Here is a 20062-nt window from a genome sequence, read left to right as displayed (position 1 = left end):
ACCATGATCTCTCTGACATCATGGCAGTAATGATCGTTGGGAATCCATGGGAATGTTTAGTGTGTGGGTGGGTGTGTGAGCGTGTGCATGAGTGTTCGTGGAGGGCGATGACATCAGCTGGAAAAGTGGGTCATTGTGAGATCATTTCTGTGGCTAGAATGAGTCACCCTGCTCTACACCCTGGGCAGCTTTTCACTCCTGAGTTATACTCTTGCACTCCAGGCAGGGTGGTGAGAGAGGAAAGCAGTGAGCTGAGGAGAAGAGTGGATTCTGAGATGGCTTCTACTTCATCCACAGATAACCAGTGCCCAGGGGTGTGGGTGAAGACAACCAAGACAGAGCCTGCTGCCTGGGTTGCCCTGGTGCTCGGTGGCGGGTTGTCTTCTCTCCCGCTACCCCTCTTCCCCATCTCTGAAATCCTGGCATGGCCTCACCCCATCCACATGCTCTTTTCAAATTAGATTCTGCAAAGAAATGCCTTCTGTGGTAAATGGAGGCTAACCCTAGTCTTCTGAGATGAAAGAAGCTTCATCCTCAGCCTGGCACTCACTGTTTACTCAGTTGCCTTGTTTTGGAAAAGCTGGATGTGATTAACAGGGATCCTACCACAAATTTCCACAGTAGAGTCTATCAAACTGGAAACAGGCACTTCTGGGTAGGCTGATATCATGGTTTTTGCCGAGAAGACAACAAAGAAGCAAAGTAAGTCAGAAGGAAAAAGATAAATATCGGATGGTTTCACTTATATATGGAATAGAGAGAAACAGAACAAAGTGCCAGAAAGAAGACAAGACTTGCAGGCTGACTGTAGATCTGAGCCACAAAAGAAGGGTGGAGGAGGGAGGGGGATCAAAGCAGGGAAGAAAGAGCATAAGGGTCAGTGGCGCTGGATCACGGGTGCTAAGGTGGTGGGAGAATTATAGGGACTACACCTGAGGGGAGAAACTAAACACTGTACAGAAACAAGCAATGATGTGAGAAAATAAATTTAATAAAAAAGAAATAAAAAGAGATATGGAGCCATCACAGAGCCCCAGCTATAAAAGAACACAGAATCTAGCTATTATCTTTTCCAAAACACTTTCCCATGAGCATCACCCATGCTAGGATACCCAGGGCAACACTCTGGAATTTAGAAGACACGAATTCCATCCTTAGCACTCCCACCAAATGGAACACATTTTATTAGCTGCATGTCTGTTTCCTCACTTGAACCATGTTAGAAGGTTAAAACAGATGATTTCTGAGCTCTTTTATATTTCTAAAAATTTATATTATCCAAAGAAAACATTTTAATTTATTTTGTCATTAAAAAAAAGATAAACACATGCAATTTGCAGCAACATGGATGGCGCTGGAAGGGATCGTGCTCAGCGAAATAAGCCAGAAAGAAAAAGAAAAATACCGGATGGTCTCACTCATAGCAGGGATCTAGAAAACTTAAATAAGGGACCAGGAAAATGAATAACTATAAGAAAGTGAAAATCAAAATCAACAAAAACTATGAACCAGAGACACTTTTTGGGGGGTGGGGGGCGGGAAGGGAAGAATTGGGGTCAGAATGGGGCTTTTGCAATTGTATGGGAGAATATAAAAATAAAATTTATTATTTAAAAAAAAATGTCTTCATCTCACCAGAATTTTCATTTCAGAAGAAGCAAGAAGAATTAGAAAATAAACACATTATGTAATAACTTATTCACTAATACAAAAGCTATGTGGGTAATTGGAATTAAGGGGAGTAATTCATCATTTATCTTGATTTTCCTCTCTGAACTATATTTCATGGTAGTCAAATAGCCTGAGGGACAATTTTCTTACAGAAGAAGTCTAGCTAGTAAATGGATAAGAAATGGCAGAACTAGAAAATCACCATTTGTAACCCTAATTGATCATCACTGGATGAAGTGATAGATGTGGAATTATGGGGGGAACTTCTTAATGAAATAATTGGCCCCCGGATGATAGTCTCTGAATTCGCTATTCAATGTCATCATCAGAGAGTGGAATTGCTGTGATGCAAGATGAAGTACACAGGCCCTATTTTAAAGTAGTTCTGCTACTACATAGAAGGTATTCTCGCCAATATTTTAGAGTTGACTTCCAGATTGAAGAAAATATGGGAATAAAGAAACAATGACATCTTGAGGAAGTAAACAGATAGGTCCAAAATGTGGAAAATCTATAGATCTTTGGACTCAGTTCCTTCAACAGTCAAAGTTTGAAAAAATAAGGGAAATATGTACTATTCTCCATTAAAGGAGACTAAAGAGATCTAACAACTCAATGTGGTGTGTGAATCTTTTCGATTCAAGAAAATCAAAATATGCAAAAAATTTTTATGTTGTTGGGGAAATTTGCATATGAAGCAGAAATTGGATGACACACAGAAATCATTGTTAACTTCTATGATTTCATTGTGCTTTCATAAGAAAATGCCTATTTTTAAAAAAGAAGCATGCAGACATGTTTGAGATGAAATGAGTTTTAATATTTGATTTTATCTCTTCCAGCATCCAAAAGAAATTTAAGAAAAAAAGGGATGAAGTAGGTATGACAAATCATAATTGTTGATTCTATGTGATGAGCATATGGAAGTTCATTCTACCATTCCCTTCACTTTTGTGCATATTAAAAATTCTTATAAAAAAGAACTATTGGATAAACAAAAAAATATGGAAAGGTAGCTTCAGGAAATGAGAAGATTACTATACTATTATGTTAACTAAACATTTGTAACCTGACTTACATGGTATTTGTTCAGGGATCAGAGTCTTCTTATGGAAGACTCTGAAAGGAAATATATTTGTCCTAATAAATTTCTATGCAAGGAAGTATACTGAATGTTTAAGCTGAGAAAAATGAGAAAAAAATGGCATAGAGAGACCTTAAGGACATGTTTAGCCCTCTTATCTTGTATTAACATTTAAATTATCAACTTAAATTAACATTTAAGTTACTATATAGAGGAATTTGCTTATAGCACCTAGACTTCCCTATCCCTATCCTGATCCTAGAAATCCAAAACTCTGGGCTCAATGAGAACACAGTCATCTTTCTCTGCTGGACCTCAAGAACTACTGCTTTCAGATCCAAAGTCTGGTTAGACAGAAGACTGTTTACAACGGGAAGTGAATCACACCAATGACTTAGTATTTTTGTAGTTCCAAAAACCATTATGAGACCAAAAGATGAGCTCAGTCAGCTTTAGGCTAATCAAGGAAAGAACTCTTTGAAGAGACCTCAACCATGTAGCGGTAACGAGCCATATAGTAGAGCTATATGACGCGCATAGAGCTGTCCACGGTGCTGAACCACCCCCCTTTTCTTTCAGGTTTTTTTTTTTTTTTTTGAAAACCATGAAATAAAGAATTGACTTTATCATTCAAAAAAGATAAACACATGCAATTTGCTGCAACATGGATGGCGCTGGAAGGATCATGCTCAGCGAAATAAGCCAAAAAGAAAAAGAAAAATACCGGATGGTCTCACTCATAGCAGGAATCTAGAAAACTTAAATAATGGACCAGGAAAATGAAAAACTATAAGAAAGTGAAAATCAAAATCAACAAAAAACTATGAACCAGAGACACTTTTAGGGGGGCGGGGGCGGGAGGGGAGGGATTGGGGTCAGAATGGGGGGCGGCAATTGTATGGGGAATATAACAATAAAATTTATAATAAAAAAAAAAAATAAATGTTAATCTCATCCAGAAACAACCTCACACACAGAGCATAACGTTTAACTAAAGGTCTGCTCACTATGACCCAGTCAAGTTGATACATGAAATGAACCAAAATGAGGACCAAAGGATGCCCTTCATGTACATTAAACCATGCACCCTGCTAGACACTTTCACTTTTATTATCCCATCTTATCCTCAAAACTGGGCACTGAGGTAGGACTTCCTCTTCCCTTTTCATATGCAAGAAAATTGAAGTTTAAAAAATCAACTACCAAGTTCATTTATTTGTCTCCTGGTGCCAAACACAGAGAGAGGCATTAGAGATTCAAATATTAAAAAATCAGGTCACTATAAGTCCACAAACAATTCCATGGGGTTTAGAAGTTGGCTTTGAGTTGGTCTCTAGCTGGGCTAGAATAGCCACACAGGAGCTACGTCTAGAGGAATGAGGAAGGGTAATTGGCAAACCCAAGGTAACAAAAAAAAAAAAAAAAAAAAGAAAACCATGAAATAAAGAATTGACTGCTAGGTTTTTACATAGAAGAAAAATGCATCAGGAAAACAGAGAAAGTCTAGATATATGCACAATCAAGTATATATATGTGCACAAGAAGTGTCTGGGAGAAGAGGCAACTATTATTGGAGGACTTAGTTACGACTTTGAGGTTCATACCAGGACTCAATTTTTGGAAGTCCTAAGGCACAAGGAATAATGTAAATTCCAGAGACATATGGGTTTCTCATGACTGAAGCATGAAAATACAGAGGTGGGTCTAAGAGTCTGAAACACAGATGTAAATAAATTCTAATGAAATACAGTAAATTAAGTGCCTACCATATAATACAATCAGTGTGACAGGCATTAGGGAAAGAGCAATGAACAAGGTAATGGTGTTTGCACAACTGATAGTCAAGGAGACAAATAATAGCATGCAGTTACAAATAGGATGGCTGTTCTTGGAAGGGGTTCAAGTTGGGTAAGGCAATAGAAAGAATTTTCAGGAGGTAAGTACATAAGAGAGTTTGTTAATCATAAACAGGAAGATATAATCATGGTGGGGTGCTTGGTGGAAGTTAAGTCACAAGGTAGAGGTCCCAGTGACTGGAATTAAATGACAAGTCCAGAATGGGATCAGAAGCTTATATGTGATGACCTTTATCTCTAAATTACTCGCCTTTTTTTCCTGCTTAGAGGAATAGTCCCGGTTACCATGAAATTGTCTGCAGGACTATATAGACATCTCTAAAAGTTAAAAGTAATGAGTTTGTCAGCCAGATCATCACTTGACACAACCTTGAGAATTATTTCTCTGGACTCCCTGTCCTCACTGTACTTTAAGCTGTTGCAGTTAACCCACTGACATTGGGCTCTCTGATGGGTTTGCATCAGAGAGCAACGCAATGGCTTGGAATATTTTTCCCAACCAGCAACAAGTCCTCAGGCATATTCTCCACTGCAGAGAGATGAGTGATTTTTGGATCTCAGAAAGTCTTTACTATACCCTAGAAAGGCCTTCCCCACTGTGTTAATTTCTTAGGGCCACTATGTAACAAATGACCACAAACTTGGTTTTTTAAGACAAAAGAAATTTCCCTCTCTCTCATCCCTGGAGACAAGTCTGACAGGGTCAGCAGAGCCATGATTCCTCTGAAGTTCCAGGGAAGAATCTCCCTGGCTCTCTCTCTAGCTCTGGGGGACTCCCAGCAATCCTTGGCATTCCTTAGCTTATAGTGGCCATCCCTAGCTACAATCTCTGTCTCTGTCCTTCATGGTCTTCTTTTCTGTGTGTTTCTCTGTAACCTCTTATCTTACAAGGACATAAGTCACTGAATTTGGGGCAAACCCTAAATCCAGGATAATTTTATCTTGAATCTTTAATGACTATAACTGCAAATATCCTATTTATGAGGCTCTGAGCAGAAAAGAATTTGAGGGAACCCTATTACATGCACTAAACTTACAATTAGAAACAAAAATAGGGCCTCCCAGGTGGCACAGGGTTAAGCACCAAACTATGAAGCAATCCACAGCCTCTGCAGCATGAGTTAGATCCCCGGCCAGCCAGGGAGAAACCCACATGGTAGGCAGACCTGTCCTGTCTCGCCTGCTGCTCCCCTCAGCAGTGTGTTTTGGTCATTCTGCCTGTTCTGTTCCCCACTCTGTCTCTAGTGGATCCTCTCACCCCCCGCATTTCTGGCCTGTACCCCAGCTCTTGTATGCATAAATAAACAAATATTTAAAAAAAGAAACAAAAATAACAAAATTTGATAAGGGTTGGTGATGTATGTGTTACATCTTAAGACCTTTCAAACACCTAGAGGGGAAAAAAGCTCTCTCCATAGAAATCTAAAAAAGGATAGCATTCTATCACTTGTTTAGGATCCAGAAGCTGTTACCACCTGATATTTGATATCAATTTATTCATTCATTCACACAATTATTAGATACTTACTAAGTGCAAGAGAATATGAAGATGAATCAAGCATCTCAACCTCTTTACCCTTGAGGCCCAAAGTCTGCTTATTGTCATTGACAAGACAATTACAATTCAGCATAGTATGAACAAAAAAGTTTGGGAGGACAGAGCAGAGAGCAGCTAACTTCATTTGCTGCCATGAGGGAGCTTCATGATCATGCTCAGTGAAATAAGCCAGAAAGAAAAAGAAAAATACTGGATGGTCTCACTCATAGCAGTAATTTAGAAAACCTAAATAAAGGATCAGGAAAAAGACTAATTATAATAAAGTGAAAATCAAAATCAACAAGCAACTATAAACCAGAGACATACTACAGGGGGGGAGAAGAGAGTAGGATCAAAACAAGGGTGGTGAGAATTTTATGGGGACTATAACCAAGATGAAAATGCATACATTGTACAAAAATGAGAAATGATGTAAAAAATTAAAAAAAAAAGAATGTGACAGTTAATCTGGATTTTGATGGATGCTTAAGAATTCAGTAGGGGGAGGGAAGTTTGGATGCAGAGTCATCTTCTCCTTTATGAATGATTGTTAGCTTGGTCCAAAAGATGTAAGATACTTCATGCCAGGTGGAATTTAAGTAAGGATTGTGGTTTTAGGGAGCTAGGAAAGAGAAGAGAGTGAAGAGAAAGCCATTTAAATGGAAAAATTTCATCATTGCTACAAATTCGGATGTGCCACACCATCGATTCCACATTACAAAACAGATTAAAAAGTAGGGAGGGTGAGGCTGGGTGAAAAGACATCCCTGACCTTTTCAGGCAGAGAGGGATATGGGGGGAGTATTTAGGAGGCAATAAAGAACATTTTTATCTGATGAACATGACATAAAAGACATAATGACTTAAGTACAGAAGGCTGTTCATCTCCTCCTTTCTCTCTGTTAAAGTGATTTAAATGTTTGATTGTATAACAAAGTTTCTCATCAAGGGATTCTGGGAATTTACTAGGGATAAATAAACACGTAAAACATTTTCATTGCTTTGTTATTTCAAAACAACTGTAGTCTCTTGTTTCCTTTATTAAATTTATTTCCAGGAAACTATGGAGGAGGGAACCAATGCACCATATCTTAGGATTTCATGGCCAGAGAACAATCCTCAGCATTATAGAGTTCCCCAGACAGTGCTCATCTCCCCAAATATCTTCCATTTCAGAAGTAAAAACCCATGGACACAATTTCTGCTTCTCTTTTCCTTCTATCCCTTCTTTTCATTCCCTTCCATTACTCAACCACGAATGTTGGAATTTTCAGAAATCTGCTTAGTTTATCCTTGTTTTTCTCAATCTGCACTTCCTCCACAAAACCCTCATATTCACTCTCATGACCTCAATGCTGTCTCTGCTCTAGCAACTCCAAGGTCAGTATCTCCCAACTAGTTTTCTTCTTGAACTTCAGAACCCACTGTCACTGGACATCAGATCAAACCATCAAATTGAACATCAAATTAAACCATCAAATTAAACATTAAGATGAAGAAATTCTTCCAGCATCCTCATCATTTTTGTTTAAGTCTCCATTTCAGTCACACCTTTAACAAGTCCTCTGCCTTAAATATTTAGCAAGTCTCTCTCCTCTTCCTCCATTCCCCACTGTTGCCACGACTGTGCGAGACATCAGCATCTCCCACCATTTCTTAACCCATTTTTTTTTAGTTTGTTTTCTTCTCTGTCTAACCTACCCCTCACAGATACCAGGATATCTTCCCTACATACCAAAATTCCTGAGGTTCTTTGATTAGGATACAGTCCCAGGCTTTGATCTAGCTTGTAGTACCTTTTTAAAAAAGTTTTATTTATTTATGCATACAAGAACTAGGGCAGAGGTGTGGGGGGTGAGAGGATTCACCAGAGATAGTGGGGAGCAGAACAGGCAGATCTACTGAAATACACTGCTGAGGGGAGCAGCAAGCGAGACCAGGAGAGGTCTGCTGTGCCATGTGGGTAGCTCCCTGGCTGGCCGGGGGATCGAACTCATGTTGCAGTGGTTGCGGACAGCTTCATAGGTTGCGTCTTAACCCCTTGCACCACCAGGGAGGCCCCTAGCTTGTAATATCTTGCATCACCTTATTCTTATCTACTACCTGTATTGTATTACTGTATTGTATATGTGGAAGTTGCTAGGAAGTAGGTTTTAAAATTTCTCATCACAAGAAAAAAATCCCAACTATGTGAGGTGATGAATGTTGACTGGACTGATTGTAACGATCACTTGGCAATGTAGACGAGTATTGAATCATTATGCCACATGCTTGAACCAGATATAATGTTAAATGTCAATTATGTCTCAATTGAAAAAGGCTTCTTCTCTCTTAGGGTTTCTATATTTGCTATTTTCTCTACTCAAAAGTGTTCCTTCAATTTTGGCAAACATCAAGCTTCACTTAATGTATATTCTTACTGGCGCTTCAGGTTTTAATTTAATTATTACTTCTTCAGGGAGGTCTTCTGTGAATCTTCGTGCTATCAACTTGTGGACTCCCTTTTAAAGAGACTTCAGTATTGAAATCAGTTGCTTGTTTAATAAACATACTTTTTTGCTAGCAGGTCATTTTCAAGATGGAGGAGGACAGGAATCTTGTTCTTGTTCACTGTTCTAACCCCAGCCCTGAGGACAAGGCCAGACCATAGTGTCCACAGATGCAGCTGAATCTCATATTTGCTCATTCTGTATTATAAATTCACCTTTTGCTAAAATGTATTTATAGCCCTAAAATGAGCACTTATGCTTGATCACCATCACATACGGACATATGTGGGTGGAGGAAAACTGGAGGGACTTGATGCACGTGTTGTCAGCTGAAGTGGAAGCAAATGACACTCTGCCTTCTTGCTTCGGCTCTCACATTATGGTCTACTGAGTGCCAGGATTTTCACTTTTTTGTGCTTTTTGGTGGTGACTTCACTATTTGAAATACTCACAAGCTGTCTGGTGTTCCTAAGTGCAAGAAGGCTGTGATGTGCCTTATGGTGAGAACAGATGTGTTATGTAACTTTCCTTCATGCATGAGTTATGGTGCTGTTGGTCACGAGTTCACTGCTAACAAATCAACAATTGATATTAAATGAGGTGTCTTTAAACAAGAACATACACAAGGCAGGGTTATATATGTCATCAGTATGTGTGTTATCAGTAGAGAGCTCTGAGCAGTGGGCTATGCAGAGGTGGTTTCAAAGGCAGATATGAAGGGTGAGTGAGAATAACAGGAACTAAGAAAGCAGTAAGTTTCCGTGTGGTGAAATTTAGTATTTAACAAATCTCTATCTACATAAAGTAGAAAATAAAGGTCCAAAGCCAGACAAAATGGCTAAAGTGATTGAAGACAACTAAACATTGACCTAAGAAATCTTGAGCACACAAACTTCATCACAGTTGCAGACATGACAGTGTACCTTAGCTACTTTGAAGTTAAAAATACATCTCTCACTTGGCCTATATCCTATTCCATCATTTATATTTATAAGTGAATTTGACTAATTTTAGGCTTGTTACTGCAAGTAAACAAGCATATTCCACATAGAAAATCTATGGGAAGTAAGTTTGGTGATATAATTACCTTTTTGTATCTTAATTTTTATACCTGAATAAGAAGATCCTAACATCCCAGAAAATTAAGAAGCATCTCCCTGGGGAGAAAGCAGGAGGAACTGAGTTTCATCTCTAAACTTTGTCCAGGGTCATTGGCTCTGCTGATAGAACACCAAATGGTGCTAACTGATCACTGTCAGTTGCCTACTACCTGGGGCATAAGGGAGCATGTGCCAGGGAGCGTGACGGCACAAGGTTGGGCAGAGTGCTAAGCCTGCCTTTCCCACCTCCCTGATCTTGAGCCAGTACTACCTTTATTGTCGTGCCAGACCCTCAGCTTGCAGAGATGGCCGAGGCTCAGCATGTCAGAGAAGTTGAATGTGTCCGTGTTGTTGCGTTCAAACTTGTTCCAGTTGGCTGACTGCTTCAGGGCCAGGGTCCCACTGTCCCCATTCTCCCCAAAGATGATGATGAACACATTGGCATCGGTGCCTGCTCCTGGGGGTGCAAAAGATGAGGCTCTGGGTGCTGGCGTCTCTAACACACGATTCTCTTGCTTTTCCCTAGATCATGGGAACCTCAGAGAAGCCAGCAGAGAGGACAAAGTCAGAGTTGATGAGGCCATCCTTAGGCCCAAGCTGAAGATGACACAGAAGATGGTTGCTAAGCACATGGCTGAGGGGAGGAACCCAAGGGCCTCTGAGATGCATGTCCCTGGATGGATGCAGGATGGTGGGCAGCAGCAGGAACACAGAAAGCCTCTGAGTCAAGCTCCTATACTGCTTTTGAAAGTGCTGACCATACCTAATGAGGTTGTCCCCCACTTTCCAGAGGGAGAAGGGATGGAGCCAATTCAGTCACTGGAAAAAAACTTTATCCAGACGAAATGGGAAAAGTCCAAGTAGATGGAAAATCATCAATATCTTTAAGAAATAAGGTGAAAAGAACAAATAATGAAATATTGAAAGGGGCAAAGCAAAGAAGACTCAGAAAGGGAAGAGTGTTGGGCTTTGCCCCAGCAGGATAGAGATCTTTGGACGGCAACTAGGAAACAGGATGAATATAATGGACACTGATGGAGATAAAAGAAAGGTTTTAATATAGCGTTACCCAAGGTTGGGCAGGTCAGAGGACCTCCTCTTAGTCCCCCAACATTAGAAAGCCCCATACAAGTCTACTTATTTGGAGAAATTAAAAAAGCTGGAAAGTAGAGACGACAACAAGGAATCTGACCTGGAACTGCTGGCCCAGGCTACTCAGGCTGAGGACTGACAAAAGGGCCAGGGTCCCTTGGTTCAAAGTCTCATTAGGACTTTTTCCACAAAAGTGGATAAATGGTATTGGGGTAGAAAACAGAAGTTTCTAGGCCTTCCAAGGAAACATGCCTAGGGCTTGAGGCAGAATTTGAGCAGGGGGAGGAGTGGGCAGTGGGGGTGGGGGCTGGAGAGGACCTCCAACTTACCCAGGATGTCACTCGTCTTCACTGAGACAGTGTAGGAAGTCCACTCCATCATCTCCTCTCCATCGATGACGGCACACATCTCACACACCAGGGTCTTCTTGCCTTTGCGCAGGGACAGCCAGTCTCCGTAGTAGAACATGGTCAGGTCTCCGGTGTTCATGTTCTTTAGGAGGATCTGGATGGGGGCAGCCAGAGCGGGCATGCCCTCCCTCACCTCCACCAGCACCCCCGCCTGCTCATGCAGCCCCCTTGGCTGAACCCCAAGGACACACTTTCCCAGACCTGGGATGAATTCTGACTTAGACAGGAGGTGGGTGGAAAGGGCCTGTCCAGGAAAAGACCCCACCCTCTGTGCCGGGCACAGGCTCTGAACCCCCAAGTACGACTGCCCTAATTTGGAGATTCCAAAATTGGCAATCCATAGAAACATATTTCTGAGAGGTGCCTATCATTGTATACAAGTAATGTTTGAATGACAGAAAACCAGAGCAACCAAAGCACTCTCAGCCACAAGCTCCTGGAGGCAAATCTGGAGTTTGCCAGCCTGTCCTTGACCTGGGCAGAAAATATGGTAATGGCTAATCAGGGGAGTAGGAGGTGTCTGAGGGGACTCCAGACAGATGCCTCTGGTAGACTGAGGAGCAGAGGATGGTCTCAGAGGGCAGCAGAGGCTCAACATGAAAAAAGAGGCTGCCGTCTAACTGTGTGATCACAAGGGCCCCGCAAGTCCCTTGCCATCTTCCATGGGTCCCACCATTTAGAGCCTCTCGGGATCCCATTTCTTGCTGTTCCCCTCTTAATCCTTCCTAGCTCACTTCCTCCATGAAGCCCACAACAAGCCTCTGTCCACGCTACACTGACAGCCCATGAGACTCTTTGGAGTTGATTCAGTTTTGACTGAACACAAATAAATAGAACTAAATTCTCTGGTAAATTCATGCCAAGGGCCTACTGGACTCTACAGTCCAGGTTCATGTAATTTCCCTGTAGGGTGCCATCTGCCTGCTGACAGGACCCACCAGCACCCCACAAGAGCAGGATGAAGAAGTGGGCAGCGGGTGGAAAGGAAAGTGAAGGCCCAGATACTTTACCCTCTCCAGGAACCACTCGGGCCGGGAGCCCAAGCCATCAATTCGGATGCGCATCTTGGTGAAGGGAGCAATGTCCAGGATCTCCATGATGAAGGTGTCATCCTGCTCCCGCTCAAATCTAGGGGTAGGGAGAAGAAGCAGGAAGAAGGGGAACTGACCTTGGTGAGGTGGCTAGGCCAAAACTGAGACCAGATTCGGGTTATGTGGAGAAGTCTTTAGGTGGCCCCTTTCTCAGCTTTCAGTGACTTCCCATTAGCTTGTCTCTTGCACCCCAGATAGATCTCCAAAAGAACAGCTTGGCTGGTAGAAATGATCCCGAATCAAGAGTGACTAGTTCTGGGTCGTAAGTCCTGCTCATCGCTAAGAACTGCTGCATCTCCGCTGTGGGCACGGTTTCCTCCTCTGTGCTCTAGGGAGAATGATGCTGGCCCCGCAGTCTCACAAAACTTTCATATGGACCATCAGATGGGATGGGACATCAACCTAAAATGTAAAAAGGGCTCCATACTGCCAAGTTTTCAGAGAGCTTCTATGAATGACAGGGCCTCTGTGAATGGAGGGGCAGTGCGTGCACTGCACAACTCTAGCAGTGCGTGCACTGCTCTTTTCTCTACTCAGTCTACATACTGGGCACAGTGTACAAATGAAATTAGGCAAAATGTGTGAGCCCTGAGCTTGCAGCCAGAGAAATTTAGGTATTTTGACTCTCCTCACAAAATAAATCTTTATTCACAAGACATAATCCTTTACCCTAACAAGTTTCCTCAAAGCACTTACAGTATGGTTGTGTTTATAATATAAACTTCAAGCAACATTTTTGAAATTAATTTTTTTTAATTTTATTTTTTAAGGTTTATTTTATCTATACAAGAACCGGGGTACAGGCCAGATGTGCAGGAGGGTGAGAGGATTCACCAGAGACAGAGCAGGGAACAGAACAGGCAGACTGACAAAATACACTGCCAAGGGGAGCAGCGGGTGAGACAGGAGAGGTCCGCCGTGCCTTGTAGGACCTTTGCTGGCTGGCTGGGATCGAACTGGAGCTGCAGAGGCTGCAGACAGCTTCACAGCGCGGCGCTCAACCGTCTGCACCACCAGGGGAGGCCCAGAATTTAGATACTACCAGAAAGGAAATATCTATTTCTCCCACCAGCAATTAAACCATCAGTAAAGCAAGGGGGAAGGTAGGCATAGGACAGTTAGAAAATCCAGATATCTCAACTGGGGTGGAGATTAAGCTCAGAATAGAGGAGATGATTGTAAGAGATTGAAAATATGACAATACGGCCTCCCCTGGTGGCGCAGTGGTTGAGTGCTGGGTTGTGAAGCTGCCCGCAGCCTCTGCAGCACCGGTTCGATCCCCGGCCACCGGGTGAGGGTCCCACATGGCGCCCAGACCTCTCCTGCCTCTTGCTGCTCCCCTGAGCAGTGTATTCTGTCAGTCTGCCTGCTCTGTTTCCCGCTCTGGCTCTGGTGAATTCTCTCACCCTCCCGCACTTCTGACTGTACCCAGTGCTTGTAAAAATAAATAAATAAATGTTTAAAAAAAAGTGACAATAGCTAGACTATACATGACAGTAGAGCTCCAAGCCACTCCCTCTGCAGCGACCATCCCAGAAAATCAGACCACAGTCTCGCCAGCAAAAGGCCATGAAAGTCAGGACGTGGTGGGTGACCACCAGCTTCCCAGTTTTGCCCCTGCCCCTAAGGCAGAACCAACCAAGGAAATCAATGCATACCCTAATCCAATCACGGAAGAAGCCCGAATCTTGTTGCTCACCTCTTGCTCCACCATGCTAAAATGTTTCACTATGAAACTTACCCATGATCCTGGCAGCCTTTGATCTCTGCCAAACCAAGTGATGGTGGCTGAAGCCCTTGCTACAGAGCAAGCTCTAAAGAAATAGCCTCTGCTGTCCTTTGGTCTCTTTATTTCCTAGTAGCTGAGTTCAAATCCAGCTCTCCTACATATTCACTGTGTGACCTTGGGCAGATTACCTCAACTCTGTGTGTCAGCTACCTTATTTGTCAAGTGCATAAGCCAATTACACAGGTTTAATTGCTGGGGTGTTATAAGTTAATATATATTAAAAAGCACTTAGGGCATGTGCTCGATAAATGTTAGCCATTATTCTCGTCATTAATCCTAGTCACTCAGGGGAGAATGCCAGGAGGAAATGGGAGTTGCATAATGAGAGAAGCATTTAGAGAAGAAGGCAGGCAAAACTGATTTCATCAGCTGTCACATGCCCCTTCCAACCCAAGGATGAACTCATAGGATGGACAGAGCTCCTGTTCTCATGAACTGTGGTGTCCATGGGAAGAATCCTCTGCCTGGCGCCCAGGAGTTTCAACGCCCCCACGCCCTCATCCTCACTATCATCACCATCTTCCTCATCACCATATTTACCACCATCTCATCATCATCCTCACCATCATCTCCACCATCATCCCCACCATCACCCTCACTGTCATCTTACCATCCTGACCATCCTCCTTACTGTCCTCAGCATCCACACCATCCTGAAGGACTTACTGAGAGGGCACTAAGTGCTTGGCCAGACTAGGAGCCGTGAGGACTCAGAAAGGAAGTCAGCCTGGATACTACTTTCCAGCCTAGGGGAGGTGGCAGAGTGAGTCAGAGGCAAGTGGCTGTAGGTAGATTTTAGAAATCCCAGGCCTGGAATTTGAGTCTCTCCCCTCTTATCCTTAAGATACTAGGGGTCAGGGATGGTTTGGGGACAACAGCTGAACATGGAAAACCAGCCATACCCAGGGCTAAGTTGGGCATCCAGCAAAAACGACAGATGATAAGTCCCACAGGGGGCACCTCTGTTGGCACGAGTAGTGACTACTTTCAGAGGCAGGAGAACCTGGGGACTGTCTAGGTACAGTTCCCATGGACACCCCTTACTGGCTTTGGGACCTTGAAGAGTTAGACTTCACCGTGCTGGGCTTCAGTGTTCTCATCTGTAAAATGGGGGTGATAATAATGACTCTCACAGAGTTCTGGGTGTGTCAATACCTGCAAAGGACTTAAGCCCGATCATGAATGTGTTCATGCTGTTGCTGTGGGTCCCTCTGGTGTTAAGCTCCATGAGAACCGTAACTAAGACAGTACCTGACATATTCTTTAATATTTAAAAAATTCTTTTAGGCTTTTACTTTGCAAACTTTTACATTTAAAAAAAGTTTCAAAAATAGAATTTCTGTGTACTTTTCACCCAGCCCTCCCAATATTAACATCCTATGTTGTCATAGTGCATGACGTGATGCTATGGACCAATCTACAGACCTCACGACAGACATTTTTGCGTGACAGGTGGAAGGAAGGAAGGAGAGAAACACAGAGACCACTCAGAGCAGGAAGGAAGAATGGAAGGGAGAAAGGACAAAGAAGGTAGGGTTATGGGCTGAGGAGATCCAGGAAGACTTCCTGGAAGAGGAAGATTTGAGCTTACCTTTGAAAGAGAAAGGTATGGGACAGACGACAGTGGATGAAGGGCATTCTGGAAGGAAGGAATCAAATGGACAAAGGTGTGGTGGCTGGAACATCCCAAAGTGTGAGGAGAATGTGAGGGAAGCAGCCTGGTTGAAGGCAGGGTGGGACCAGAGTGTGGAGGATTGAATGGAATAGGGGTGAGGCCAGAGGCTGCCTCTGGATACCTGTCCTTCTTCTTGTCCAGCTGTACTTCCTCTGTGCTGCCATTGATGCCGTAGAGTGTCATAAAGATGTTGGAGTCGGTGCCACCCCCAACCACATCACCAGTCCACACTGTCATTTCGTAGAGCACCTGCGTGAGAAGGGGCCTGAGCCTTGGTGCCCACCAACCCTGTGCACTTGCCTCACCTCACTAGGCGCCCACTAGGGCAAGAAGATATGCTCTCTAAGACAAGGCTCTGAACAGAACCCTCCCCCTAATCATCTGCAAACATCTGAAAGGCAAGTCAGGCCTTTGCCCTCTCTGTGCCTGGCTATGTCCAGTTCAGAGCTAGAGAGGATTGTTTCTCATGGCGAACCCGAGTGTAATAGAAACATGATTAAAAACCCCAGCAGTAGGTGATTGTCAATCAAACCCCAACTGATGTGCATGCATTCTAGCTGGGCATGGTGGCAGGATGGTGAATTTTGGGACCATTCAGAGCATCATTTGGATCCCAGATCTGCCACCTGCTAGCTGTTGAACCTGGACAGACCCCCAAGCTCACCACCTCTGCCTGCTCTGCTGCGTAGTAGGGGTCAACGACTCTGCAGAGTTGTGAGAGGCACAGATGATTTGCCTTCCAGCAGCCGGCACACACTCTCAGCCCGTGAGCAAGGCATGCGGGGTGGGTGGGGGGGTGACGTGACATTTAAGGGAACTCCGCCTCTATTCATTTATGAAGCGGGATCATTGTCTATTCTGTGTGATATTCTACGTGCTTGTGCCTTCCTCATGCCTGAGCTTTGCTCCAAAGATGTCTTCCCTTTGTGGGATGAGTGGGATGGAGCAGCCCACTCTCCCCAGGATGGTGGCAAGGCCTTGGTTTTTCCTCTGAAAGGGGCCCCTTCATCTGGGCTCGGGGGTGTCCTCTGTCCTGGCTTCCTCCAAGCACTCTCATCAGGTGCCTGGCAAGTAGGTCTCAAAAGTTCAGGCAAGGCTGGCACACATGGCAGGGAAATGCCAGCTGCCATCTCCTTCATACAACCTTGGCCTTTCCCTGTTCCGTGGCTCCATGTTGCATTTTCACCTGTGTAGGTGCTGGGTCCCCACAACACAGAAGCCTTCAAATTCAGAGCCCAAGTGATTCAGAGCAGTGGCCAGCCCCTGCCAGCGTGGCTGCCAGGCCCCAGTGCTTTCAGGCTGGCCCCAAGGAAAAGTCCAGGTCATGTTTGCTGAGAGAATGAATGGAGAACCTCTTGCTTTTCCAGAGAAATCCTCTTAGGCCACCTAACAAGGGCATGCGTGACAGGCAGCAGGAGCTATTAGGAACAAGGCTGACACTTCTTTGCTCTTACCCAGACAGGCCCACAAATCAGAATGATCAAAATGAACGCTTTGGTGGTCCTGCGGAGACTAGCCCCTCAGGGCTGGTCCCTCCAGACGCCTATGTCCTTTGTGTCCATCTTTCCTTTACACAGACACATCTCCTTTTATGTAATAGGTCTGTTTCCAGAAAGAGACATGGAAAGAGTTTTGTAATTCTGGTCTGAGCGCAGACGTCCTGGGGAGATGGTTAGTCCAAGGAAACCTGTGGTTCTTTGTCAAGTGGCAAACCTGTGTTTCTTTGTAACATGAATAATGGGGTGTGGGCCTGGCTTTCCAGAGCCTAAAGAGCTCAGAGATGCAGCTGTACTGAGTTGAAGGGCAAGGGGTGGAGGGGGTGGGACACCTGGGAATTGGGTGAGGACAGGGTCCCTGGGTGGGTTCTGTGCTCAATCATCTGGCTGTGACCAAGTTGTCTGGTTTCGGGGGAGGATGTCTATGCTGTAGAAGGGCCTGCTCCAACACTGCCAAGCAGCGGGGGGCGGACAGGTGTCCCCTGTTGTCTATCATGAACCCAAAGCCCAGGCCTTCTCTGTTTCTGTCTACGGTCCAGCAGGGAGCACTCAGGTTCAGGATGGTTTCTTCTTATCTTTGTGGGATGGCTTCAGACCTAAATCTAGTAGCCCAGTGGTTTTGGATTCAGGAACAGAGGAGGGCTAGAGTCTTCTGTGGACCCCAAAACTTGTCAGGAAGAAAGAGAAACCCATAGGGTCACATGAGCTGAAGTCCTCTGGGCCACCTCTGGTCATGGGTCCTGGGGCCCTTGCACCAACACTGACCTATGAGGTCACACAACTCGTTCCAGATCATTTGGCCAGTTAGAGGTGAAACCAGGACACAGAGCCCTGCCTTCTAGTCCTTTCCAGGAGGGTCTTATTCAGACAGTACTCACTGTACTGTGAGAGTCAGAGGCTCGCTGCCTCCCAAATGCCATCTGCCCCCTGTCCTGCTGGTGCTGGTGGAGAGTCCCTTGGAGAATAGCAACTGCTTGTCTACAGCAGTTACCTTGCAAAGCTCCTCATGCTCTCATTAGTTCTCACTGAGTTCTTACAAGGAACAAAATGGGAAGCGTTATTTCCCTGTACTCTCTGAGAAGACCAAGGCCCAGAGAGACCAGATCACTCACCCAAGGTCACACAGTAGCAGACCGGAAGATGCCTGAGTCACCAGGGTCTTAGCAAAGTGAGTCTGGCTGCCGCAGCAAGCTGCAGCCCTGCACCCCCCCAGGATGAAGCTCCTACTTCCTGGTCCCTCCTGCTCCCACACCCCCACCTGCACTGCCTGTGCCCTACCTACCTTCACCCCGATGTTCACCACATTCACCCTGATGTTCACCATGTTCACCTCCTACCTACCTTCACCCCAATGTTCACCACCATGGCATCCAGGAGGTCGAAGACACGGGAGGTGACACCGTCGCCCCGGTCCTTGGCCAGCCAGCAGTTGCAGCGCAGTGTGTACTTGGTACCCTGAGTGGGCACCGCCAAACACAGCTCCTCCACCAGCCAGCAGCTCTCAGGGGAGGCCCCATCATGGCCCAGCTGGGAGGAGGCATACCAGAGCCATAGGGATCTTGGCACCCCTGAGAAGGAAGCCCTCCCTGCCCACTGAACCTCATTCTGCAGCCACCTCCTTCAGGAGGGCTCTGTGCTCTCGACTCCCATGTGCTTTGCACTCACTGACCCAAGTCCCTTCTATGAAGGGAAAGAGATTTTGAGATATAATTAAGGCCTCTGCTCAGGAGATTTTGAGTTAATCAAGAGTATTCTGGGTGGGCCGGAGCTAATCAGGTAAGCCATTCAAGGAGGGTCTAAATGTCAAAGAGGGAAGAAGTCAGGAGAGCTCTGAAGCAGAAGATGTCTTCTCTTATTGGCCTGGAAGAAACAAATCTGGAGAGGGAGGCCTGGGAACTGAAGACCGCAGTCCTACAACTTCAAGGAAACAGATTCCACAACCACCAGCAAGCCTGGAAGAGGACCCCCAGCCTCAGATGAGATTCCAGTCACTGCAACAACTTGGCTTCAGCCAGCAAGACCTTGGGGCAAGGACCCAGCTAACTCACATCTGTACTTCTGAGTCATGAAACTGTGAGAACACATTTGTGTGGCCTTAAGTTACTAAGTTAATGGTAATTTGCTGCACAGCAATAGAAAACTAATACACAGGGCATCCCCATTGGCAGGATGGAAAAACCAGAGCTACAGGGCCCAGTGACGCTTCCAAGGTCACTTGGCTAGTTGATGGCAGAGGCCAGGAGGTCTTCCCCTGACACCTGCTCTGATGTGGGGCTACCTCCTTCCCTCCCTTCCCCTCCCTGGGTGTGGTCACCGTCCCAGGCCCCAGGGCTACCAGCACCTCTATTTTCTTGATGACGCCCACATCCAAGCCTGCAACATAGAACTCCTCCACAGAGCCGCTGTTGAAGCCCTTCTTTCCTCGGGGGTAGTCCAGCCAGATGCGGTTACTGCGCTCATCATCCTCCCCAATGAGTAAGATGAAGGCCCGGCTGTCGGTGGCTGCATCCTTGTGCTTCCCGGTGGTGACTGACACGTAGTAGGGGATGACTGCAAGAGGTCATGGGGTCCCCACCTCGTAACCAGTCCCGTGGACCAGGACAGGCAGGTAGACTTGGACATGACTTCTGGAGGGCGCTGCTCTCAGTTTCCAGCCTCCCAGACAAGATGCAACAGAGCTTTCCAGAATGGAGGGTTCTCTATGGTGAAGTCTGCTCTCCAAGGAGTGAGGGAGTTGGTAACTCCCAAGTGAAGGCCAAAGAGAGCAACCTT

The 20062-nt window shown here is 45.0% G+C and overlaps 1 protein-coding gene across 1 annotated transcript in view; it reads right to left on the bottom strand.

Moving 5' to 3' along the window:
• LOXHD1 (lipoxygenase homology PLAT domains 1) overlaps window positions 1-20062 on the bottom strand; it is a 126750-nt gene that overhangs the window by 14572 nt on the left and 92116 nt on the right. Inside the window, exons 32-37 of the mRNA XM_037508574.2 lie at window positions 19632-19840; window positions 18632-18817; window positions 15916-16043; window positions 12250-12367; window positions 11159-11333; window positions 10009-10194 (exon numbers count right to left, since the gene is read on the bottom strand). Of these exons, the coding sequence (XP_037364471.1) occupies window positions 10009-10194; window positions 11159-11333; window positions 12250-12367; window positions 15916-16043; window positions 18632-18817; window positions 19632-19840 (1002 nt within the window). The remainder of the gene's footprint in view (window positions 1-10008; window positions 10195-11158; window positions 11334-12249; window positions 12368-15915; window positions 16044-18631; window positions 18818-19631; window positions 19841-20062) is intronic.

This window comes from Talpa occidentalis, unplaced genomic scaffold, assembly GCF_014898055.3.
Source record: "Talpa occidentalis isolate TD23 unplaced genomic scaffold, MPIMG_talOcc4v2.1 talOcc4.13, whole genome shotgun sequence".
Classification (NCBI taxonomy): Eukaryota; Metazoa; Chordata; class Mammalia; order Eulipotyphla; family Talpidae; genus Talpa; species Talpa occidentalis.
Note: the sequence above shows the minus strand (reverse complement) of the source record. Positions and strands in the feature narration are given on the sequence as shown.